At 50.7% G+C, this 26,384-nt stretch overlaps 1 protein-coding gene across 4 annotated transcripts; it reads right to left on the reverse strand.

Annotated features, from left to right (window-relative positions):
- Positions 1 to 26,384, reverse strand: ADAT3 (adenosine deaminase tRNA specific 3). Of its 4 annotated transcripts, none has more exons than XM_075347351.1 (2): positions 26,312 to 26,384; positions 1 to 2,337 (listed from the first exon to the last, which is right to left on the reverse strand). In XM_075347351.1, the coding sequence occupies exon 2, from the start codon at positions 2,327 to 2,329 to the stop codon at positions 1,169 to 1,171; it is 1,161 nt and encodes a 386-aa protein (XP_075203466.1). In that variant the 5' UTR covers positions 2,330 to 2,337; positions 26,312 to 26,384; the 3' UTR covers positions 1 to 1,168. The 4 variants fall into 4 exon arrangements, with proteins under 4 accessions (XP_075203466.1, XP_075203469.1, XP_075203467.1 ...); XM_075347354.1 differs by lacking the exon at positions 26,312 to 26,384 and adding an exon at positions 26,282 to 26,301; XM_075347352.1 differs by lacking the exon at positions 26,312 to 26,384 and adding an exon at positions 26,214 to 26,301.

Consider the following 26,384-nt stretch of genomic DNA (forward strand, 5'->3'; position numbering starts at 1 on the left):
TAAACACATTACAAAGTTTATTTGCTTGCTTGAATTTTCTTGACCACTTAAATTTAATATTGTTGTATAGAGTACATGCAATCAAACATATGCATGTTCAAGATTAAAAAACAAACTGTTTTTGGTATTGCCATGTCAGCAGAAGTCTAATCTAGCAAATATAATATAAAGTCTTCATAACCCATACATAATATGCCGAAAAGCAAAAAAAAATAAAAAAAAAATATATTATATTTTTTCATTCACCAACCCTCCCCCAAAAATGCAATAAAAAGTAATCAAGACATTGTACCATAGCTCCAATGAAGAAAAAAAATAAAGTGTTATGGAAATGGTGACAAGACAATTATTTTTCTTCAACCAAAAAGGTCTGAATTTTTAACCACTAAAATATATTAAAAAAAAAAACAAACAAGTTTGCAAGTTTGTCATTTCTGTAATCGTACTGACCTGAAGAATTATGATGCCAGGTCATTTTTACTGAACAGTGAATGTTATAAATACAAAACCCTAAAAACAATGGTAGAACTTTTCAGTTTTTGTCACTATTTCACTTGGAAATTTTTTTATTAATCATTTTTCAGTACATTGTATGGAAAAATGTATTGTCGCATTCTATGATACAAGTCATCCCGCAAAATAAATGAGTCCTCATGCGGCTAAGTCGACAGGCAAATGTTAAAGTAGTGACTCTTGGAATAAAGGGAGAAAATAAATGATAATTGGCTGCGGTGAGAAGTGATGAAGGATCTACTGCTAACGTCTTAGTGCCGGACACCACAATTCATCTTCAGAGGTCTTGTGGAGTACTTGTCAATACAGATCAGAGCGGCTAGTGCAGCAAGGAGGTCACCTCCACAAAATTAGCCGAGTTGTTTTACGTTTTGGCTGATCGGTGTAAATAACTTTGTCAGACAGTATGCCAATAATGTTGGGTGCCTATAGAAATCGAAGCCTTTTTTGAAGCGCATCAGTTCATATAATAGTTGTAAGTTCAGATATATATTTAGAAACGTGGCTTGTCACGCAAAATTTCCACGTAAAGCATATTATAGCAATAACTAGCTGGACAACAAGGCATAAAATTTTGAAGTGTTTAATAGCAAAATTAAAACACCTCTTCTTAAAAGAATAGGTAAATAGCGGTTCTGAATAAAGTCTCAGCATGTCAAATCTCATCACCTGAAAGCAAACGTCGACATTCATTTTCCAGCACTCCTCGATAGACCAAGAATCTGTGGTTCAGCCCAGGGCTGCAATGGAGACGGTAAAAAGTTCCCAAAGCCCCACCAGGGGAACTGCATCCATAGTAGACACAAGATACCCGTGAGTGGAGAAGAGCCATTGAGCACATGACACAAGGCTCGTGGGTGACATACACCTCACACCCTGTGCATAAATACGGGCTTTCTGCATTTTCATCCTTTTCCGTTGAATGTTTTCTCTTCTCCCTTTCATTTCCTTTAGTTTCCACAGCTTTTTTAGTTTCTTCAAGTGGTTTAGCTTTATAATCTTCTTCCAAGCTAGAAAGTCCAACATATGCTCCTCCACCTTGTTGATGAGCGACTAAGTCTATTGCCATCATGCATGCATGAAGCAGAGGACCTCCATGGACTCCAGTCTGATCAGTTCCTATTGCCAAAACTTTCCCACTTTCTCGGTCAATCACAACTGCTCCAACACCCTTTTTGCCTTTAGCCTGATTCTGCTGTGCTGCATCTAGGGCCTTCTCCATGTTTTTCTCAATTCGTATCTTTTCTTTCTCGGAAACACCTTCACCACTAATGCCTACCTCCATATTTGTGTTCTTGGGCTTTGCGTGGTAGGTACAAGGCCAAATTTTTCCCCAAACGTGCTGCTCTTTCTGGGTCTTTGCTGCCCTTGATGGAACTGAAATAAGGAATGGTTCCCCTAAGCCATTTAGATCAATACCTTGAAGAATGTCAGTAACCTTTAAACGGATTTCTCGCTTGAAATGAGCAGCGTTTTCACAACCATCACCTTTCTGCTTAGTGAAACCCCCATTATTTTTTAGCAGGTTTACTTGCTCCTCAGGAGTGACAGGACGAAGCAAAATCTGTAGGTGAGACTGGTAGACACGTACCCTTTTCAAATGCCGCAGGGTGTCAGAAAAAGGGTATTTCAAGCATAGATCCAAAGACAGTCGTGAGATTTGTTTTTTGTCACTGATTGGAGCAGCAAAGAATAAAGACAAGGGTGGAATAATGTGTCCTGACTTGTACTTGTTCAGCTCTTGTTCCTCCTCCAAGGGCAATACAGGTTTGAGGGACCAAGGAGAGAACTTGTTGTCATCCGCAGAAGGAACCATTGTAAAAGCTAAGAAGTGGAAGGAAAAATAAAGATGTAAAAACAAAACTCATGACTCAGTCCTACTCAGAATAACATATGGAATGTTTGACTATTTTTACATTAAAGTGAAGTATCAAATTGTTGCACATTATTAAAAATAAATCATATAAATACTTAAAAGGGATACTGACAGCTGATACAGGTAAAACCAGAAGTTTCCCTCCACTCTCTATAAAAGACACATATCCATGTTTTCCTCACTACCTGACACGAATTCAGAATAAACCTTTCCTGTTTTAGGTCAATGAGGAACCAAAATTATTTATATTTGTTAAATGCCAGAATAACGAGAGCAAGAATGTTTTAAGCAGTGATGGGTGGACTCGCCGATAAATGGGACTGGCAGGTCCCTGTTATCCTAGTTTTGAAATCTGGTTCCGTATGTCCAGAATCCAGTGATTAAAAATGGTAGCAGATGGGATAGGGGGATAGGAGCAAGCGCGCTGTACTTACCGAGGCTCCAGCAAGGCTGTACACTGCTTCCAGGCCGCCCATTCATTCCGGGGGTGCGTACTAGGCTCATGCATATGCACCGCTTTCCCCACCTACCGTTCTGGCGTCTGTGATTGGTTGCAGTCAGACGCACCCCCAGCTTCTGTGACCGCGTCTGTTTGCAACCAATCACAGGCACTGTCTGTGGGTCTACATCGTACAGTAAAAAATAAATAAAATAATTGGCATAGGGTCATAGGGTCCTCCCATATTATGATACCCAGTACAAATAAGGCATACGGCTACAGGCCCTAGCCTTACTTTTATTTTGATATACAGGTAATATAAAAGTGTAACCACATGACTTTTTTTACTATTGAAATTAATAATGATAAAAAAAAACAAAAAAAAAAAAAACAAACTAAAACGGATGTGTGCGATCCCCCCCCCCCAATTTTGATACCCAGGCAAGTAAAAGCTCGATAGCTGGGGGCTGGTATTCTCAGGCTGGGGAGACCCATGCTTATTGAGCCACCCCCCCCAGCCTAAAAATAGCAGCCTGCAGCCGCCTAGCACTGTCACATCCATTAGATGCGACAATCTCAGGACTTTACCCAGCTCTTCCCGATTGCCCTGGTGCGGTGGCAATCAGGGTAATAAGGGGTTAATAGCCCACAGCTGCCACTAATCCCTAGATTAGTAATGGGGAGGGTCTATGAGACCCCCCCATTACTAATCTGTAAGTGAAAGTAAAACACAAACAGAAAAAAATCCTTTATTTGAAATACAATACAAAAAAAACCACCCTCTTTCACCACTTTATTAATCCCACAAAAAACCCTGTAGGTCCAACGCAATCCATACGAGATCCTAAGACGAATCCACCTCCGCTACATCTGAACTGACAGCGAGCGATCATGGAACATGCTGTAAGCTCCAGGCAGAAAATGAATGAGCCGCAGCGATCAGTGATGACATCAGTCAGGTTAGTTGTGGTCAGAGCTGGAGTCCTCCACCTGTGACCGCAGGTAACCTGACCCTGGAGGACGTTAGTAAAGTCAGTGACCTCACCTCAGGTAAGACCTGCATTTTCCTGGCAGAAATCCTTGGGGGTTTTTTTGCCAAGAGATGCAGATTTGGTGCTGAAATTTTTACACAATATTACTGCACTCATTCTACACCTCCAGGCAAAAAAAATTGCATTACTATAGCATCATACAGCATGCTGTTTTGATGTGAGGTTTTTTGCCAGGAGGTGTAGATTGGGTACATAAATATGGTGTAAAAAATTTCATTATGAAATTTGTATCTCTTGGCCCAAAAATGCAAAAAAACCCCAAAAAAAACAAAAAACCCCGATTTCTCTGCCAGAAGGTGCAAATTGGATACTGAAATCTGGTGCAGACATTTCAGCAACAAATTTGCACCGCCTGGGAGAAAACTACACCGAAATGGCGACAAACACCCCCCCCCTTTTTTTCTGCATTTTTGGGCCAAGAAAGTTAGATTTGGTGATGAAATTTTTACACCATATTCATGCACCCAATCTGCACCTCGTGGAAAAAAAAAAAAAAATATCACAACCGCACGTGGTAAGATGCGTTTTTTTGCCAGGAGGTGTAGAATGGGTGCAGGAATATGGTATGAAAATTTCAGCACCAAAAGAAACGTAAAAAAGACAGATTAATTTTTGCAAATGCACACAGGAACAAAGACCTTAATTTTTTTCGGAGACATGTTTTGTGGTCTGACAAAACTAAAACTGAACAGTTTGGACATAATGACCATCGTTACATTTGGAGGAAAAAGGGAGAAGCTTTGAAGCCCAAGAACACCATCCCAACTGTGAAACAGAGGTTGCAATATCATGTTGTGGAGTTGTTTTGCTGCAGGAGGGACTGGTGCACTTCACAAAATAGATGGCATCATCAGGAAAAATTATGTGGCAATACTGAAGCAACATCTCAAGACATCAGCCAGGAGCTTAAAGCTTGGGTGGAAATGGGTCTTCAAAATGGACAATGACCCGAAGCATACTGCCAAACTGGTTACAAAGTGGCTTAAAGGGGTGGTTCACCCATTTTTTTTTTATTTTTTCTGAGTGTAACGTACCATTTTAGGTGTTTTCTTCATTGGCCTCTATTTGCAGTTCTGACACTGAGCGGCACTATCCTGCACGCTCAGTGCCGGTCACATGACCCCCTGGTGCTACGGCTGCTAGTATCCTCTGACATCCCGTCAAGTTCCGGGCTCTCAAACTGGACGTTACGTCAGAGGATGCTGGCGCCACTCACAGTGATTGACTGGGCTGTGAGCGGTGACTACCGCATGTCACAGCCCAGCATCGAGGGGAGTCCACATGATGGTACGGGACGCCAGAGTGGAGCAGTGAAGAGGGCTGAGCATCCGGCAGATTGGTGAGGCACGGGGGCCAGTGTGGAGTACAGGGGGGGGGGTTCTTCAGCTGAAACCCCCCCTGTCACTTAAGTATGTGATCACACTATCCACCCGCCCGCTCTGCTCAGATGTCAGGAGAGCAGGCGGTGTGATCATATACTCCCACCAGCACTACAGGACACAGCAAGAGACTGACAGGCTGGTGACATGCAGCACCGCATGTGTCAGAGCGGAGCATGTCACCAGTTTGCTCTGCTCTGTCACCTGTCGTGCTGCATGGGACCAAGTTACTGCACACTGACTTTTGCTGCATGGGACCAACTTTCTCCACTCTGCCACCTGCACAAGAAGTCACAGAGTGGAGCAAGGTGGTGACATGCAGCACAGCATGCAACAGAGCACCTCTCTTCCCTCCCTCCCTCTCTGTCAGTACAGAAATCTCTATCGTGGAGGGATAAGAGGGAGTAATAAAGATGGAGTCCCTAATGTGTCTGAGTATTTTTTTCTAATAAAGTATTTTTTCTCTGTGTGGTGTCTTTTTTTTAACCCTTTATTGGAGATTCTTAATGGCAGAGTTAAACTTGGCCTGACATTAAAAATCTCGGGCTTTATACCAGCTGGTAAAACAAAGCTGGTATTAACCCCTTATTACCCAGCAGGCCACCGTCACCAGGGCCACTGGAGGGTTGGATACAGCACCAGAAGATGGCGTTTCGATGAACGTGCCATTTTTTGGAGCAGCTGTGGACTGCAATTTGCAGCGGGCACCCTGCGCTGCGGATTCCAATCCCCAGCTGCCTAGTTGTACCTGGCTGGACACAAAATATGGCCCACCTCTTTTTTTTTTTTTAATTATTTCATGAAATAATTTAAAAAAAGGGCTTCCCTATATTTTTTTGTTCCCAGCTGGGTACAAATGGGCAACTGGGGGCAGCCCGTACCTGCCTGCTGTACCTGGCTGGCATACAAAATATATGGCGAAGCCCATGTTATTTTTTTTTTTTTCCTTTAGTTTTTAGGCAAAAAAAAAAAAAAACTTTAAAAAAGAAAAAAAAAAAAGAAAAAAAAAAAGGTCTTCCCTGGATTTTCTATTGCCAGTGAAGTTAACACCAAGCAGTGGGGGTTAGCAGCCAGTAGCTGCTTGGGTTACCCTTAGCAATAGAAAATGCAGTGGGAGCCCGTACATTTTTTTTATGTGTTTTTTTTTTTTTTTTAAATTCATTAAAAAAAAACATAAAACAAAAAAAAAAACAACAATCGACATGGGCTTCTCCCATCGAGCGCCAGAGCATTTTGCTGCTCACTCATCCCTACTCCTGACCACACAGCCAGCAGAACAAGTATCAGATAACTCCAGTGTCGGCCGATTACTTGTTCTGTGTCCCCCTGTGTCTCTGCATCCATCGCAGCGTGTTCGGGCTGTGAGGTCAGCTGAGTTCAGTCCGGCACTGGAGTTACCTGATCTTAACTCAGCTGAACTCCAGTCCACACACGCTGTGATGGATGCAGCGGGGCACAGAACAAGTAATCGGCCGATACTGGAGTCAGCTGATCTGAACTCAGCTGAACTCCTGACCACACAGCCCGCACACGGTCACACGTGATCGGCAGCAGGCAGTGACTGCTATTAACCTGTATCCATTGCAGCGTGTGCGGCCTGTGAGATCAGGAGTCAGCTGACTCCAGTGTCGGCCGATAAATTCTGTGTCCCGCTGCAGAAGGATCCAGTAAAATAATAATTGCGGTTGCATGTGCTGCACATTTAATCCACAGGATCCGGTCATATGTGGTTTGCGTTTTTTTGCCTACAGGCAAAAAAACGCTGATGTGCAAGTAGCCTGCAAAATGCATGCCACACGGATGATACGGACGACACACAGAGACTAGCCAAGAGGGGAAAAAGCAATCTCATAACCCCATCATTTTTTCCTCCAATTATTTATTTTTTTCACATGTTGCGCCGGCTAAGGCTGCTTTCATACATCAGTTTTTTGCCATCAGGCACAATCCGGCGAAAAAGGAATAAAGCCGGATCCGTTTTTTTCTGCATTGAATTGTATTAGCGCCGGATTGTGACCGATGCCCTTGTGTTGCATCCGTTGTGCACGGATCAAGCAAAATGTGTGTGTGTCCAGTTGCCGGAAAGGATGCAGCATGCAACGGTTTTTTTTGGCAGCGGCAAAGAAACGGACAACGCCGGGTCCGGCGTCATGTACAGTGAAAGCCTATGGGCTCTGGATCCGTCGTAAAGCGGCATACAACTGATTTTGTTTTTTTCTACTGAGCATGCTCAGTAGCACAACGGATCCGTCCAAAAACTGAAAGGACTGATGGAAAAAACTAATGCAACTGATCCGATTTTTCGCCTGATCCATTGCATCAGTTTTTACACCGGATTGTGCCTGATGCCAAAAAACTGATGTGTGAAAGCAGCATAATCATAATTTCTGTATACACACACACACACACACACACCTATATGAATACAAGCAGAAGATGAAGGGAATTTTGTTACTTACCGTAAATTCCTTTTCTTCTAGCTCTTATTGGGAGACCCAGACGATTGGGGTATAGCTACTGCCCTCTGGAGGCCACACAAAGCACTACATTAAAAGTGCAAGGCCCCTCCCCCTCTGGCTATACCCCCCCCGTGGTATCACGGGTTCTCCAGTTTTAGTGCCAAAGCAAGAAGGAGGAAGCCAATAACTGGTTTAAACAAATTAACTCCGAATAACATCGGAGAACTGAAAAACCGTTCAACATGAACAACATGTGTACCCGCAAACAACAAAAAAACATCCCGAAGGACAACAGGGCGGGTGCTGGGTCTCCCAATAAGAGCTAGAAGAAAAGGAATTTACGGTAAGTAACAAAATTCCCTTCTTCTTCAGCGCTCTATTGGGAGACCCAGACGATTGGGACGTCCAAAAGCTGTCCCTGGGTGGGTAAAGAAATACCTCATGTTAGAGCTGCAAAACAGCCCTCCCCTACGAGGGTGTCACTGCCGCCTGCAGGACTCTTCTACCTAAGCTGGCATCCGCCGAAGCATAGGTATGCACCTGATAATGCTTGGTGAAAGTGTGCAGACTGGACCAGGTAGCTGCCTGGCACACCTGTTGAGCCGAAGCCTGGTGACGTAATGCCCAGGACGCACCCACGGCTCTGGTTGAGTGGGCTTTTAGCCCTGAAGGAACCGGAAGCCCCGCAGAACGGTAGGCCTCTAGAATTGGTTCTTTGATCCATCGAGCCAGGGTGGCTTTAGAAGCCTGCAACCCCTTGCGCGGACCAGCGACAAGGACAAAAAGTGCATCGGCACGGCGCATGGGCGCCGTGCGGGAAAAGTAGATTCTGAGTGCTCTCACCAGATCTAGCAAACGTAAGTCCTTTTCATACCGGTGAACCGGATGAGGACAAAACGAAGGCAAGGATATATCCTGATTAAGATGAAAAGAGGATACGACTTTAGGGAGAAACTCCGGAATAGGGCGCAGCACTACCTTGTCCTGGTGGAACACCAGGAAGGGAGCCTTGGATGACAGAGCTGCCAGCTCAGACACTCGCCGAAGCGATGTGATCGCAACAAGAAACGCCACTTTCTGTGACAGCCGAGAAAAGGAAACTTCCTTCAGAGGCTCGAAGGGCGGCTTCTGGAGAGCAACTAGTACCCTGTTCAGATCCCATGGATCTAACGGCCGCTTGTACGGGGGCACAATATGACAGACCCCCTGCAGGAACGTGCGCACCTTAGAAAGACGTGCTAGACGCTTCTGAAAAAACACGGATAGTGCCGAAACTTGCCCTTTAAGGGAGCTGAGCGACAAGCCCTTTTCTAACCCCGATTGCAGGAAGGAAAGAAACTTGGGCAATGCAAATGGCCAGGGAGACACTCCCTGAGCAGAGCACCAGGATAAGAAAATCTTCCACGTTCTGTGGTAGATCTTAGCCGAATTCGACTTTCTAGCTTGTCTCATTGTGGCAACGACTCCTTGAGATAATCCTGCAGATGCTAGGATCCAGGACTCAATGGCCACACAGTCAGGTTCAGGGCCGCAGAATTCTGATGGAAAAACGGCCCTTGGGACAGTAAGTCTGGTCGGTCTGGCAGTGACCACGGTCGACCGATCGTGAGATGCCACAGATCCGGATACCACGACCTCCTCGGCCAGTCTGGAGCGACGAGTATGATGCGGCTGCACTCGGATCTGATCTTGCGTAGCACTCTGGGCAAGAGCGCCAGAGGCGGAAACACGTATGGGAGCTGAAACTGCGACCAATCTTGAACCAAGGCGTCTGCCGCCAGAGCTCTTTGATCGCGCGACCTCGCCATGAATGCCGGGACCTTGTTGTTGTGCCGGGATGCCATTAGGTCGACGTCCGGCACTCCCCAGCGGCGACAGATTTCCTGAAACACGTCCGGGTGAAGGGACCATTCCCCTGCGTCCATGCCCTGGCGACTGAGGAAGTCTGCTTCCCAGTTTTCTACGCCTGGGATGTGAACCGCGGATATGGTGGATGCTCTGTCCTCCACCCACATTAGAATGCGCCGGACTTCTTGGAAGGCTTGCCGACTGCGCGTCCCTCCTTGGTGGTTGATGTATGCCACCGCTGTGGAGTTGTCCGATTGGATTCGGATCTGCTTTCCTTCCAGCCACTGTTGGAAGGCCAGTAGAGCAAGATACACTGCTCTGATCTCCAGAACATTGATCTGAAGGGTGGACTCCTGCGGAGTCCACGTCCCCTGAGCCCTGTGGTGGAGAAATACTGCTCCCCACCCTGACAGACTCGCATCTGTCGTGACTACTGCCCAGGATGGGGGCAGGAAGGATCTTCCCTGAGACAATGAGGTGGGGAGGAGCCACCATTGTAGGGAGTCCTTGGCCGTCTGGGAAAGCGAGACTTTCCTGTCCAGGGACGTTGACTTCCCGTCCCATTGGCGGAGAATGTCCCATTGAAGTGGGCGCAGATGAAACTGCGCAAAGGGAACTGCTTCCATGGCTGCCACCATCTTCCCTAGGAAATGCATGAGGCGCCGCAAGGGATGCAACTGGCCCTGCAGAAGAGATTGCACCCCTGTCTGTAGTGACCGCTGCTTGTTCAGCGGAAGCTTCACTATCGCTGCTAGAGTATGAAACTCCATGCCAAAATACGTTAGTGATTGAGTCGGTGATAGGATCAACTTTGGAAAGTTGATGATCCATCCGAAAGACTGTAGGGTCTCCAGCGTAGCATTCAGGCTGTGCTGACATGCCTCTTGAGAGGGAGCTTTGACCAATAAATCGTCTAGGTAAGGGATCACCGAGTGTCCCTGAGAGTGCAAGACTGCTACCACCGCCGCCATGACCTTGGTGAAGACCCGTGGGGCTGTTGCCAGACCAAATGGCAGAGCTACGAACTGAAAATGGTCGTCTCCTATCACAAAACGTAGAAAACGTTGATGTTCTGTAGCAATTGGCACGTGGAGATAAGCATCTTTGATGTCTATTGAGGCAAGGAAGTCTCCTCTGGACATTGAGGCAATGACAGAACGCAGGGTTTCCATCCGGAACTTCCTGGCGTGCACATGTTTGTTGAGCCGTTTTAGGTCCAGAACAGGACGGAACGAGCCGTCCTTTTTTGGAACCACAAAGAGATTGGAGTAAAACCCTTGCCCTTGTTCCTGAGGAGGGACTGGGATCACCACTCCTTCCGCTCTTAGGGAGCCCACCGCCTGCAGCAGAGCATCTGCTCGGTCTGGATGTGGGGAGGTTCTGAAGAACCGAGCTGGAGGACGAGAATTGAACTCGATTCTGTACCCGCGAGACAAAATGTCCGTCACCCACCGGTCTTTGACCTGTGACATCCAAATGCCGGAAAAGCGGGAGAGCCTGCCCCCGACCGGCGATGCGGAGGGAGGGGGCTGGAAGTCATGAGGTAGCCGCTTTGGAAGCGGTACCTCCATTTGCTTTCTTGGGGCGCGTGTGAGCCCGCCACGAATCTGAGTTTCTTTGCGTCCTCTGAGTACCTTTGGACGAGGTAAATGGTGTCTTGCCCGAACCTCGAAAGGACTGAAACCTCTGCTGCCACTTTTTCTGCTGAGGTTTGGTTGTTCTGGGTTGTGGTAAAGAGGAGTCTTTACCCTTAGACTGCTTAATGATATCAGCCAATGGCTCGCCAAACAGTCTATCTCTAGATAAAGGCAAACTGGTTAAACATTTTTTGGAACCAGCATCTGCTTTCCAGTCCTTTAACCACAAGGCTCTGCGCAAAACTACCGAATTGGCGGACGCCATTGAGGTGCGACTGGTAGATTCTAGGACCGCATTGATAGCGTAAGACGCAAACGCCGACATCTGCGTGGTAAGGTGCGCCACTTGCGGCACTGTTGGATGTATGATAGCATCCACTTTTGCTAAGCCAGCTGAAATAGCCTGGAGTGCCCATACGGCTGCGAATGCCGGAGCAAACGACGCGCCGATAGCTTCATAGACAGATTTTAACCAAAGGTCCATCTGTCTGTCATTGGCATCTTTAAGTGAAGCGCCATCCTCCACTGCAACTATGGACCTAGCTGCGAGTTTGGAAATCGGGGGGTCTACCTTTGGACACTGTGTCCAGCGCTTGACCACCTCAGGGGGGAAAGGGAAACGCGTATCTTTAGATCGTTTAGAGAAACGCCTTTCTGGGTGAGCGTCGTGCTTCTGGATTGATTCTCTGAAGTCAGCGTGATCCAACAAAGCACTCAATTTACGCTTGGGATAAAGGAAACGAAACTTCTCCTGCTCCGCAGCCGCCTCTTCTGCTGAAGGGGCTGGGGGAGAAATATCCAACAGCCTATTGATGGCTGAGATAAGGTCGTTTACCATGGCATCCCCATCAGGGGTATCCAGGTTGAGAGGGGTTCCAGGAATGGATTCCTGATCACTCTCATCAGACACATCACAGGGAGACTGATTGCGCTGAGACCCTGAGCAGTGTGATGACGTCGAGGGTCTTTCCCAGCGAGCTCGCTTAGGGTGGCTGGGGCTATCATCTGAGTCATAATCCTCGGCCTGTGAAGCCGGGGACTCCCCTGTGGGCTGGATTAATTCCAAGTGAGGGGGACCTGAGGACAGAGGCCTCGCCGTGCCCAAAGACTGAGCCCCATGCATAGATTGCAAGGTTTCAAGGATTTTTGCCATAGAGACAGACATATTATCAGCAAAAACTGCAAAGTCTGTCCCTGTCACCGGGGCAGGACTTACAGGCGTCTCAGCCTGGGTCACTCTCCCTCCTGACTCCGGCTGGCGAAGCAGCACCGGGTCGGAGCATTGCACACAATGGGGGTCATCGGAGCCTGCTGGTAGATTAGCCCGACATGCAGCACACGCAGTATACACAGCCCTAGCCTTGGCAGGCTTGCGTTTTGAGGATGGCATGTTGTTGCTTCCACAGAGTGATCTGGGAGATGCAGCCAGAAGCGACCTTACAGTGCAAGAAATACAATATCTCTATATCCTACACAGTACACCAATACACCGTGAGGCACTAGAGGGACCAGCACAGAAAAATCGCTTACCGCCCGCTTAAAAAGCGGGTGTGTGGTCGCCAGATAGCCCCTAGTCCAGGTCTCCCAGAGCCTTGCGTCCTTCCTCCAGCCAGACTGCATGTAATGGCTGCCGGCGTCCTGAGAGAGAAGGGGGGCGGGCCCTGGGCGTTCCTGGCTAAGAGCGGGAAGCCTGCTTCCCTCTGTGCCTAGTGTGAGGGCTGGAGCATGTAAATCAGGCTCCAGCCCTCGTCGCTGCTAGCGAACAGCGTCTCTCCCCTAGCCTGAATGACAGGGTGGGGGCGGGAACGAATCGGAGCTGCCGGCGTCCTAGGCCCAAAAAGCCGGGGACTCAATTTATAACCGCCGCCGCCGTAAAAGCGCGGACGGCGGATCCCCGGCGCACCACAAGTCACAGCAGCGCCGCCCGGTCCAGAGGGGGTCGGCGCTGCGTTCCCATACACAAACAATCCCCCAGTAATCTGTAGGGACACTAGCTCCAACGTTGCGGTCCCCGGCGCACTACAACACCCAGCCAGCCCGGAGTGTGTCTGTGCCTGCCGGGGACACAGAGTACCTGTATGATGCAGGGCCTGTCCCTGATCGTACTCCTGCTCCGTCTCCATCAGGTTCTAATGGGTCTGTGGATGGAGCCCGGCGTCAGAGCTGAGAGGCCGGCAGGATCCCACTTCCACAGAGCCCTACCAGGGGATGTGGAAGGAAAACAGCATGTCAGGCTCCAGCCCTGTACCAGCAATAGGTACCTCAACCTTACAACACCATCCAGGGGTGAGAAGGGAGCATGCTGGGGACACTATATGTGTCCTCTTTTCTTCCATCCGAAATAGTCAGCAGCTACTGCTGACTAAAATCTGTGGAGCTATGCATGGAATGTCTGACCTCCTTCGCACACAAAGCTAAAACTGGAGAACCCGTGATACCACGGGGGGGGTATAGCCAGAGGGGGAGGGGCCTTGCACTTTTAATGTAGTGCTTTGTGTGGCCTCCAGAGGGCAGTAGCTATACCCCAATCGTCTGGGTCTCCCAATAGAGCGCTGAAGAAAGACGCTTTCTTCCCCTGGTTGTGCAGAGCTGCGAGCTTCTGCTGTCCCTATTGTGACTGGGAATAGGCAGGGAGGAGTCTTTGGGTGGAGAGCTGAGTGGGTGTGTTTGATACAGCCCTAGAGCCGCAAAGAATTATGGGAGTTGCAGTAACAATCCAGGAAGTCAGGAGAGAGATTAACCCCATCAGAGCTGCAGCCAGCAATGAGGATGTGCTGCTAGAGCAAGATAAAAGGTAATATTGCTGAAATAACATAATAGATGTGTGGAGAGGAACATATTAGCTTTATGAGGAGAAAAAAAAATCAATTTTGGTAACTGGACAGCTTCTTTAAAAATAACAAAGTCAATGTTTTGGAGTGGCCATCACAAAACCCTAATTTCAGTCAAAGCTGAAAAGGCCGGTGCGAGCAAGGCAACATGCAAACACTGTTCAGTTACACCAGTTCTGTCAGGAGGAATGGGCCCAAATTCCTACCAACTATTGTGAGAATCTTGTGGAAGGATATCCAAAATGTTTCCCCCAAGTCATACAGTGTAAGGGCAATGCCACCAAATACTAATGAAATGGATGGAAACTTTTGACTTTGCAGAAAGTAATAAAAATTCCTTAAAAGATTCTCTCTCTCATTATTGTGGCATTAGGCAAATATAAATATCTCATATCTGACCAATGCATATTCATCTCTGGTACACAGAACCCAACTCCTTCCTGAGCAGTATGATGGCGGGACATTCACATCCTATTTGTACTTGTGCATAATTATTTGTACACATGAACAAGGCACTTTCAGGTATCTGTAAATTGCACCCAAGAATGAACCAGACTTGTGCAAGTCCACAATTCTCTTCCTGAGATCTTATCATCAGAGGAGACCGGTTGTCATTGCCGCGCTTTTCCACCACTCAGAAGACGAAAATTAAATCATCCAAGTCTTTATTGAAAGAGCGAATACAAGTCAACGCGTTTCTGGGGGCATAACCCCCTTCTGCAGGACAAAATAGCACGACAAGGATAGACCACAGATAGTGAGAAAAACCTGCAGATGTGTCATTATATATAGAGTGTATGTAAACTTCTGGTTTCAACTGTACGTGACTGATGTTTGTGATAATTTTATGGTAGTGACATGGTAACATCACTATGTATATCATGTAGCTGAAGTGCAGCACAGATTCATTTCAACTAAAAGCCGAGATTCTTTGATCAGGAATAGAACAGACATTTATAGGACATTTCATAACTTTCCCAAAGTCTTATGAAAAAATATTCATCACATACTGCACTGAACCACTGTACCCCAATTTATTGTATATTTTAGGAGTTGGTCCATGTTATACTGACTCAGACGCCACCAAAATGGACACCAACTCCGACTATATGACTTCGACGCGACAGCCCTGGGTGGAGCAAAACTTAAAGAAGAGGAAGCAAGGCAGGAGGAGGAATCATTCCAGAGGACCCAGCCCACAAAGTTCCGCCTCAATGGTCAAGCCACTGCACCAATAACATAATTTCTGAAGGTTTGATAAAGGATATTTCAGCAATCAAGCATCCAATCTCTAAACTAAACGTTTCATTTGAATCAGCATCCTAGCGACAGTATGGTGGTTAATGCACTTTATGTGTGAAAAAACAGCTGGTTAGTTCCCTTTAAAAGATGCCCGGCCTTCCGCTGAGCCTTTCCATTGAATGGTTTTATAAATTATGGAACATCTTCAGAGCAGTTCAGAGAAGAAAATCACAGAACAACGTATTGCTCACTTCTTTTAAAGGGCACTTGTCACCAGATTTGGTGACTAAAAGCTGTGGCTACCACCAGCAAGCTCTTATATAAAGTATTCCGGAATGCTGTATGTAAGAGCCCACGCCGCTGTGTAGAACGTAAAAACACTTTTACATACTCACCTAGGGGGCGATGCAGACAGATGGGTGTCGCTGCTGCTCTCTGGTCTGGCGCCTTCTCTCTGCGGGGATTGCCATCCTCTTTCTGAGGCCCGTATGCATGACGCTTACTATGTTATCCACACTGGCCGTCACTGAGGTCCTGTTCAGGCGCACTTTGATCTGCCATGCTCAGGGCAGATCAAAGTACTGTAGTGCACAGGCGGTCTTTAACCTTTCCTTGCGCCTGCGCAATACAGTACTTTGATCTGTCCTCAGCAGGGCAGATTAAAGGGCGCCTGCGCAGGACTGCAATTTCAGCCTGTGTGGGAAGAAGAAGGATGGAGATTGCAGCAGAGAAGAGGCCCTGGACCGGAGAGCAGCGACACCCATCGGACCGGACCACGCCTCCGGAATGCTGCATAGAAGACCTCACTGGTGGTGACCGCAATTTATAGTCGCCAAATCTGGTGCAAGTTCCCTTTAAGGGTTTGCTTACATGAGCGTACACATCAAATGAGTCTATGGTCGATATACAAGGCTATAGGTGGGTGTGAAACATTAGACTGCATTGATGACATCAGAGTGCAAGGCAAAATACTCAGAGACAGATAATGGAGAGGATGGAGGGATTAACCCCTTAACGACCCATGATGTACTGGGTACGTCATGGTGACATGGTACTTAACGACCCATGACGTACCCAGTACGTCATGGCGAACTCGCGGCCCCGTAGCCCCAGTGGCTGCGATCTGTGTGCAAAAACCTTAGATTCGGGAAGGAGGGGACCTCTGCCTGACTTCAGGAGGGGTGGTGTCTCTCCCCCGCACCTACTGAGGCTGTGATTGGCTGAGCGGCGTTCGTCAGCCAATCACAGCCACTGTGATGTTTTAGCCATTGAAAATGGCTGAAACATTGAAATCCAGCCATGATCAGTGCAGTTGTAGCACTGATCATTGGCTGGAGCTGAGTGAACTTTGTTTCACCCTCCCCCCAGCTCTGATTGGAGAGATCGGCCTTGAGACCGATCTCTCCCATCACCTTGAATCTGGGGCCGGTGACCTGTAGGTGACCACTCCCCAAAGCTTCACTCCATCCGTGAAAGCTGAGGAGAGTGATCCCTGCATGTGCCATTCGGTAAGTGCCCCCGATCCACCGCTGCACCAGATCAGCCCCCGTTATTGTACCCTTTCAGCCGCTGCAGCAGCAGTAGTCACTGCCCCCGATCCACCAGCGCTACTGCCTCCAATATGCCACCTCCCTCCTCCATCTGCTGCCCCCCTACATCCGCCATCGCTCTTCCCCATCAGCCGCTGCCCCCCTTCGTCCGCCACCACTCTCCCCATCAGCCGCTGCCTACCTCCCTGGTCTGCTGCCCCCTCCCCCACCTCTCACCCTCCTGCATCTGCTGCCCCCTCCCCCACCTCTCATCCTCCTGCATCTGCTGCCCCCTCCCCCACCTCTCACCCTCCTGCATCTGCTGCCCCCTCCCCCACCTCTCACCCTCCTGCATCTGCTGCCCCACCTCTCACCCTCCTGCCCCACCTCTCACCCTCCTGCCCCACCTCTCACCCTCCTGCCCCACCTCTCACCCTCCTGCCCCACCTCTCACCCTCCTGCCCCACCTCTCACCCTCCTGCCCCACCTCTCACCCTCCTGCATCTGCTGCCCCACCTCTCACCCTCCTGCATCTGCTGCCCCACCTCTCACCCTCCTGCATCTGCTGCCCCACCTCTCACCCTCCTGCCCCACCTCTCACCCTCCTGCCCCACCTCTCACCCTCCTGCCCCACCTCTCACCCTCCTGCCCCACCTCTCACCCTCCTGCATCTGCTGCCCCACCTCTCACCCTCCTGCATCTGCTGCCCCACCTCTCACCCTCCTGCATCTGCTGCCCCACCTCTCACCCTCCTGCATCTGCTGCCCCACCTCTCACCCTCCTGCATCTGCTGCCCCACCTCTCACCCTCCTGCATCTGCTGCCCCACCTCTCACCCTCCTGCATCTGCTGCCCCACCTCTCACCCTCCTGCATCTGCTGCCCCACCTCTCACCCTCCTGCATCTGCTGCCCCACCACTCACCCTCCTGCATCTGCTGCCCCACCTCTCACCCTCCTGCATCTGCTGCCCCACCTCTCACCCTCCTGCATCTGCTGCCCCACCACTCACCCTCCTGCATCTGCTGCCCCACCTCTCACCCTCCTGCATCTGCTGCCCCACCTCTCACCCTCCTGCATCTGCTGCCCCACCTCTCACCCTCCTGCATCTGCTGCCCCACCTCTCACCCTCCTGCATCTGCTGCCCCACCTCTCACCCTCCTGCATCTGCTGCCCCACCTCTCACCCTCCTGCATCTGCTGCCCCACCTCTCACCCTCCTGCATCTGCTGCCCCACCTCTCACCCTCCTGCATCTGCTGCCCCACCTCTCACCCTCCTGCATCTGCTGCCCCACCTCTCACCCTCCTGCATCTGCTGCCCCACCTCTCACCCTCCTGCATCTGCTGCCCCACCTCTCACCCTCCTGCATCTGCTGCCCCACCTCTCACCCTCCTGCATCTGCTGCCCCACCTCTCACCCTCCTGCATCTGCTGCCCCACCTCTCACCCATCTCTGCATCTGCTGCCCACCTCACCCTCCAGCGTCTGCTGCCACACTCACCCTCCTGCATCTGCTGCCCACCTCTCACCTCCTGCATCTGCATGCCCACACCTCTCCCTAATGCACACCCCCTCCTACTCCCCACTCCAAATGCTGCCCCAACCTCTCACCACCTCTCACCCTCCTGCATCTGCTGCCCCACCTCTCACCCTCCTGCATCTGCTGCCCCACCTCTCACCCTCCTGCATCTGCTGCCCCACCTCTCACCCTCCTGCATCTGCTGCCCCACCTCTCACCCTCCTGCATCTGCTGCCCCACCTCTCACCCTCCTGCATCTGCTGCCCCACCTCTCACCCTCCTGCATCTGCTGCCCCACCTCTCACCCTCCTGCATCTGCTGCCCCACCTCTCACCCTCCTGCATCTGCTGCCCCACCTCTCACCCTCCTGCATCTGCTGCCCCACCTCTCACCCTCCTGCATCTGCTGCCCCACCTCTCACCCTCCTGCATCTGCTGCCCCACCTCTCACCCTCCTGCATCTGCTGCCCCACCTCTCACCCTCCTGCATCTGCTGCCCCACCTCTCACCCTCCTGCATCTGCTGCCCCACCTCTCACCCTCCTGCATCTGCTGCCCCACCTCTCACCCTCCTGCATCTGCTGCCCCACCTCTCACCCTCCTGCATCTGCTGCCCCACCTCTCACCCTCCTGCATCTGCTGCCCCACCTCTCACCCTCCTGCATCTGCTGCCCCACCTCTCACCCTCCTGCATCTGCTGCCCCACCTCTCACCCTCCTGCATCTGCTGCCCCACCTCTCACCCTCCTGCATCTGCTGCCCCACCTCTCACCCTCCTGCATCTGCTGCCCCACCTCTCACCATCCCTCCTGCATCTGCTGCCCCACCTCTCACCATCCCTCCTGCATCTGCTGCCCCACCTCTCACCCTCCTGCATCTGCTGCCCCACCTCTCACCCTCCTGCATCTGCTGCCCCACCTCTCACCCTCCTGCATCTGCTGCCCCACCTCTCACCCTCCTGCATCTGCTGCCCCACCTCTCACCCTCCTGCATCTGCTGCCCCACCTCTCACCCTCCTGCATCTGCTGCCCCACCTCTCACCCTCCTGCATCTGCTGCCCCACCTCTCACCCTCCTGCATCTGCTGCCCCACCTCTCACCCTCCTGCATCTGCTGCCCCACCTCTCACCCTCCTGCATCTGCTGCCCCACCTCTCACCCTCCTGCATCTGCTGCCCCACCTCTCACCCTCCTGCATCTGCTGCCCCACCTCTCACCCTCCTGCATCTGCTGCCCCACCTCTCACCCTCCTGCATCTGCTGCCCCACCTCTCACCCTCCTGCATCTGCTGCCCCACCTCTCACCCTCCTGCATCTGCTGCCCCACCTCTCACCCTCCTGCATCTGCTGCCCCACCTGTCACCCTCCTGCATCTGCTGCCCCACCTCTCACCCCTCCTGCATCTGCTGCCCCACCTCTCACCCTCCTGCATCTGCTGCCCCACCTCTCACCCTCCTGCATCTGCTGCCCCACCTCTCACCCTCCTGCATCTGCTGCCCCACCTCTCACCCTCCTGCATCTGCTGCCCCACCTCTCACCCTCCTGCATCTGCTGCCCCACCTCTCACCCTCCTGCATCTGCTGCCCCACCTCTCACCCTCCTGCATCTGCTGCCCCACCTCTCACCCTCCTGCATCTGCTGCCCCACCTCTCACCCTCCTGCATCTGCTGCCCCACCTCTCACCCTCCTGCATCTGCTGCCCCACCTCTCACCCTCCTGCATCTGCTGCCCCACCTCTCACCCTCCTGCATCTGCTGCCCCACCTCTCACCCTCCTGCATCTGCTGCCCCACCTCTCACCCTCCTGCATCTGCTGCCCCACCTCTCACCCTCCTGCATCTGCTGCCCCACCTCTCACCCTCCTGCATCTGCTGCCCCACCTCTCACCCTCCTGCATCTGCTGCCCCACCTCTCACCCTCCTGCATCTGCTGCCCCACCTCTCACCCTCCTGCATCTGCTGCCCCACCTCTCACCCTCCTGCATCTGCTGCCCCACCTCTCACCCTCCTGCATCTGCTGCCCCACCTCTCACCCTCCTGCATCTGCTGCCCCACCTCTCACCCTCCTGCATCTGCTGCCCCACCTCTCACCCTCCTGCATCTGCTGCCCCACCTCTCACCCTCCTGCATCTGCTGCCCCACCTCTCACCCTCCTGCATCTGCTGCCCCACCTCTCACCCTCCTGCATCTGCTGCCCCACCTCTCACCCTCCTGCATCTGCTGCCCCACCTCTCACCCTCCTGCATCTGCTGCCCCACCTCTCACCCTCCTGCATCTGCTGCCCCACCTCTCACCCTCCTGCATCTGCTGCCCCACCTCTCACCCTCCTGCATCTGCTGCCCCACCTCTCACCCTCCTGCATCTGCTGCCCCCCACCCTCTGCCCACCTCCTCCTGCATCTGCTGCCCCACCTCTCACCCTCCTGCATCTGCTGCCCCACCTCTCACCCTCCTGCATCTGCTGCCCCACCTCTCACCCTCCTGCATCTGCTGCCCCACCTCTCACCCTCCTGCATCTGCTGCCCCCACCTCTCACCCTCCTGCATCTGCTGCCCCACCTCTCACCCTCCTGCATCTGCTGCCCCACCTCTCACCCTCCTGCATCTGCTGCCCCACCTCTCACCCTCCTGCATCTGCTGCCCCACCTCTCACCCTCCTGCATCTGCTGCCCCACCTCTCACCCTCCTGCATCTGCTGCCCCACCTCTCACCCTCCTGCATCTGCTGCCCCACCTCTCACCCTCCTGCATCTGCTGCCCCACCTCTCACCCTCCTGCATCTGCTGCCCCACCTCTCACCCTCCTGCATCTGCTGCCCCACCTCTCACCCTCCTGCATCTGCTGCCCCACCTCTCACCCTCCTGCATCTGCTGCCCCACCTCTCACCCTCCTGCATCTGCTGCCCCACCTCTCACCCCTCCTGCATCTGCTGCCCCACCTCTCACCCTCCTGCATCTGCTGCCCCACCTCTCACCCTCCTGCATCTGCTGCCCCACCTCTCACCCTCCTGCATCTGCTGCCCCACCTCTCACCCTCCTGCATCTGCTGCCCCACCTCTCACCCTCCTGCATCTGCTGCCCCACCTCTCACCCTCCTGCATCTGCTTCCCCCTCCCCCACCTCTCACCCTCCTGCATCTGCTGCCCCCTCCCCCACCTCTCACCCTCCTGCATCTGCTGCCCCCCTCCCCCACCTCTCACCCTCCTGCATCTGCTGCCCCCTCCCCCACCTCTCACCCTCCCTGCATCTGCTGCCCCCTCCCCCCACCTCTCACCCTCCTGCATCTGCTGCCCCCTCCCCCACCTCTCACCCTCCTGCATCTGCTGCCCGCTCCCCACCTCTCACACCTCCTGCATCTGTTGCCCCCCTCCCCCACCTCTCACCCTCCTGCATCTGCTGCCCCTCCCCCACCTCTCACCCTCCTGCATCTGTTGCCCCCTCCCCCCACCTCTCACCCTCCTGCATCTGTTGCCCCCTCTCCCACCTATCTGATGCATCTGCTTCCCCCTCTCCCACGGATATGATGCCCCCTCCCCCACCTCCATCTGCTGCCTCCTCCATCTGCTGTGATCCTGCTGTCTAGATCCATCCTGTAAGGTAGCTATTGCCAATCTCACCTTCCTCCCCTCACCCCTTCCCCCCACATCCTCCGCCGCACCCTCTCCCATCCTCCATCCATCTTTTTTTCATCCCACCTAGTCCCCCCTTTTTGCAGCACATCCGTGCGTGTGCCCTGATTTTGTTTTCTGTAAGCTTAGAAAGAAATAGAAATAAACTTACTTTAGGGCCAGTAAAATTATACTGTAGTAATCGTCAACTACAGTATTTTTTACTGAATATTGTAAGGGTCAGCCCAGTGCCACACGTGAGAGCGATGCACGAGTCTTACATCGCATCATCCGGCACGGTCGCTCTCTTCTAGATAGGAGGAGTGTGCGGCTGTGTCGGATGATGCGATGCGAGATTCGTACATCGCTCTCACGTGTGGCACTTGCCTTAGTGTCAGTTGCAGGCACTCATATTTTTTTTTTTTCTGACGTCCGTATTTTTTATTTTGCCAAACTAATATTTTTTGTATGAAGGGGGGGGGGTCTAGTTTCCAAAATGGGGTCACATGTGGGGGGTCTCCAAACGCAACATGGTGTCCGCTAATAATTCCAACCAATTTTGCTGTGAAATGGCGCTCCTTCTCTTCTGAGCCCCGCCGTTCGCCCAAACAATTACTTTCCACCACATATGAGGTATCTGTGTACTCAGGAGAAATTGTACAATAAGTTTTATGGTGCATTTTTTCCTGATACCCTTGTGGAAAAAAAAGCTACCTGGTTCAAATAACAATTTCGTGGTAAAAAAAAATTATTTTCACGGCTGAACATTATAAACTTTTGTGAAGCCTCCAGGGGGTTCAAAGTGCTCACTAAACATCTAGATAAATTCCATGAGGGGTCTAGTTTCCAAAATGGGGTCACTTTAGGGGGAGCTCTATTGTTTAGGCACATCAGGGGGTCTCCAAACGCAACATCGCATCCGCTAATGATTCCAGACAATTTTGCTTTCAAAAAAATGAAATGGCACTCTCCTCCTTCCGAGCTCTGCCGTGCGCCCAAACAATTGATTTCCACCACATATGAGGTATCGGTGCACTCAGGAGAAATTGCACAATTATTTTTTTGGTGCATTTTTCCTGATACCCTTGTGAAATGCTAAATTTTATGGCTAAAGTAACATTTTTGTGTAAAAAAGTAAAATTTTCATTTTTTCCTTCTACATTGCTTTGGTTGCTGTGAAGGTCCCTAAAGGGTTAATAAACTTCATGGATGTGGTATTGAGCAGTGTGAGGGGTGCAGATTTTAAAATGGGGTCATTTTTGGGTATTTTCTGTCGCCTAGGTTTCTCAAATCACTTCAAATGTGATGTGGTACCTAAAAATTTTTTTTTTTGTAAATTTTGTTGGAAATATTTCTGATAAACTTTGACCCCTTCTAACTTCCTAACGAAAAAAAAAATTGTTTCAAAAATTGCGCTTGTGTAAAGTAAACATGTGGAAAATGTTATTTAGTAACTATTTTGTGTGACATATCTCTCAGATTTATGGGCATAAAATTTCAAATTTTGAAAATTGCAAAATTTTCGCCAAATTTCCGAAATTTTCACAAATAAACGCAAAACATATCGGCCTAAATTTACCAGTGACATGAAGTACAATCTGTCACAAAAAAACAATGTCAGAATCCGTTGAAGCGTTCCAGAGTTATAACCTCATAAAGGGACACTCGTCAGAATTGCAAAAAATGGCTGGGAAAACAGGCTGAAGGGGTTAAAGTCGTGACCTCTATCTGTGCTCCGAGTCTCACATGTGAGTCGCCCTAGATACACAGAGCGGTGACTGAACCCACACTGGCGCCGTCCTGTGACTGAAAGCAGAACGCTGGAGGAATAAAGTTAATTTCCACCCAGCAGCTGGATTCAGTGTGCAGGCGCTGGCAGGTTCAGAATGCTAGTAACCTGGGGATTAACCCCATAACTGCAGGTTAATTGAATTTTTAACATGTCACAGGTTCCCTTAAAGCCTCTGCTTTGTGATCTTCAGTCCAGTGGGTGGTCCTATCAGTGATTGACAGCTAGAAAGCTGTCAGTCACTGATCGCGCCCACTGGACCGAATCCCAGAAGCAGCAGAGGATTGACTGCATAAATCCCAAGCTATGCTGAATCTTTTCTCACAAAGCTTTCCTTCTGCTCAGCTCTCCCAGCTCTTTAAAAGGATCCACCACCAGGATTTTTGTGACATGAAGTAAAGGCAGTACCATATTGGCACTAGGATGCTGAGTCTGGGAATACTTGTTATAGAACCATCGGATGCTTGGTTGTAGAAATCCCTTTACTCAAAGTTGCAGAAATGCACTGCGCTTTAATTGGTGTCTTGCAGCAGGGGTGAGCCTTTGTGGTCCTCGCTGTAAAGTCCTCCTCCAGCTTTCTCTATAACGTCCCACTTTTATTTGAATTTTGCACCACCATTGCTATTGTTGGCATTGACACACTGATTCAGCCTTCATTAAACTGGCACTTGACTCCACACATGCGCGAACCGCGATCTCCAGCGCCATTTTATTGAAAACAACGCAGTGAAGATTGAGGGGCATCGGCGCATGCACAGATTTCTTTATTGTTTTTTACACTGGCGCACACGCCGATGCCTCTCAGTCTTCACCACAGCGTTTTCAATAGAATGGCGCCGGATATCTCAGTTTGAGCATGCGCAGACTCCGGCACCATTTTAATGAAGACAGAATAACTGTTTTAATGCCATGTGTCGCCAACAATGGCAGTGCATGATTCAAATAAACAAAAGGGAGACATCAGAGGAAGCTGGAGGAGGACTTTACAGCGGGTACCCGACCCACAAATGCCAGTCCCATTGCACCTGTCAATCAAAGTGCAGTGCATTTCTTCAACTTTGATTAAAGATAATTCTGCAAGCAAGCATCCCATCTTTCTACAACATGTATGCATGCATTCAGCATCCTAGAGTCAGTATGGCACTGTCATTAGTTCATATTGTAAAATCCTGGTGGTTGGTTGTCTTTAAAAGAAAGCTAACCAGCAGGATTTTCCCATATACAATAAAGGCAGTGCCATACTGGCGCTAGGATGGTGAATCCAATCATACCATCAGTTTCCAGATCGGATGTTTGAGTGCACTGGTTGACTGACGTGTGCAGCGGGGAGGGCCTTTATGGGTCAGGTCCTCTGTGTATATTCCTCCTCCTGCGTCCTCCTGGCTTGCCCCTTTTCTTTATTTAAATATATGTATATTATAATTTTACGCCACTATTGCTGGTGTTGGCGGTGCATGTGCCTTGCTAGTGTGATGTTTTCTTCAATAAAATGGTGCCAGAGTTACCGCATGCGTGTACCGCGATCCCCAGCACCATTTTATTGAAGACACCATGGAGAAAACTATGAAAGGCATGGCAGATTCAATTTCCTTTTTCATTTGCGCATGCGCTGATGCTGCTCACAGTCGTCTGCACAGTGTCTTCAGTAAAATGGTGACGGAGAGAGCAGGACACACATGCACTGACTCCAGCGCCATTTTAATGAAGACATCATCACACTAGCAATGGTGGCGCAAAATTTAAAGAAAATGGGCAAGCCAGGAGAATGAATATACAGAGGACCCGACCCACAAAGGCCCGCATCAGCTGACAATTGAGGCGATGGAGAGATTAATCCCTCCCTCTCCTCCGCAGCAGTGATCCGATCGCGGGATTGGATGACAGTAGAACGACACTCGGCTCATGGTGGCAGCAGAGGGTCATTAGGATATCACATCGGATGCCAGACGCTCATGTGGCCCCAGCCTTAGTCACCATCCTAGCGCCAGCATGGCACTGCCTTTATATGGGAAAATCCTGCTGGTTGGTTCTGTTCACCATGGCGGAATGCATTTTCATGGGGACACAATCCCTTTAACCGTTTGGTGTCTTTGGAAACGGTTTGTAAGGCATTACACAGATCCACGTGTGCACATACACGCAGAAGGCTCTCACCCGTGTTTCAGCACCCTTGTATTCTTGGTTGGCACGGGGCTGGTACTCTGGACCTACACGTCCCAGTGTATGGAACCATCCTGAAGCAATGCAGAGTATTCTGGCGCATACTGCTGTGCACACAGCCCGCATCCTCACAGAGGCGCAATATGCCATTGTGTCTACTGGAGGCTGCTCCTGCGGACCAGTCAGCTCCATGCCGCAGCTCCTCTGCAGACAGTGCAGCTTGCTGGCTGTAGTTTTGCAGCAGTTGCGCAGCCATAAGTGAAGGACCACAGGAGCCATCCGTCACCGCATCGCACCGCACTGCACCGCAACGCAAAAAGACATACTGCGCATGCGCTCCTACTCACTGGAAAAAGCCCACCGAGAGCCCTCACACTCAGACACCGCTGGCTGCACACACCGTACATACACCTACACGGAAAGCTGCCGGTGCCGTTCGCCTTACCTGCCTCGTCCTTCCACGTGACCCGCAGTAACTTACGTGTGACGTCACGCTTGTGTCATGTGATTTTCTCCAG

Source organism: Anomaloglossus baeobatrachus, chromosome 5 (assembly GCF_048569485.1).
Source record: "Anomaloglossus baeobatrachus isolate aAnoBae1 chromosome 5, aAnoBae1.hap1, whole genome shotgun sequence".
Lineage (NCBI taxonomy): Eukaryota > Metazoa > Chordata > Amphibia > Anura > Aromobatidae > Anomaloglossus > Anomaloglossus baeobatrachus.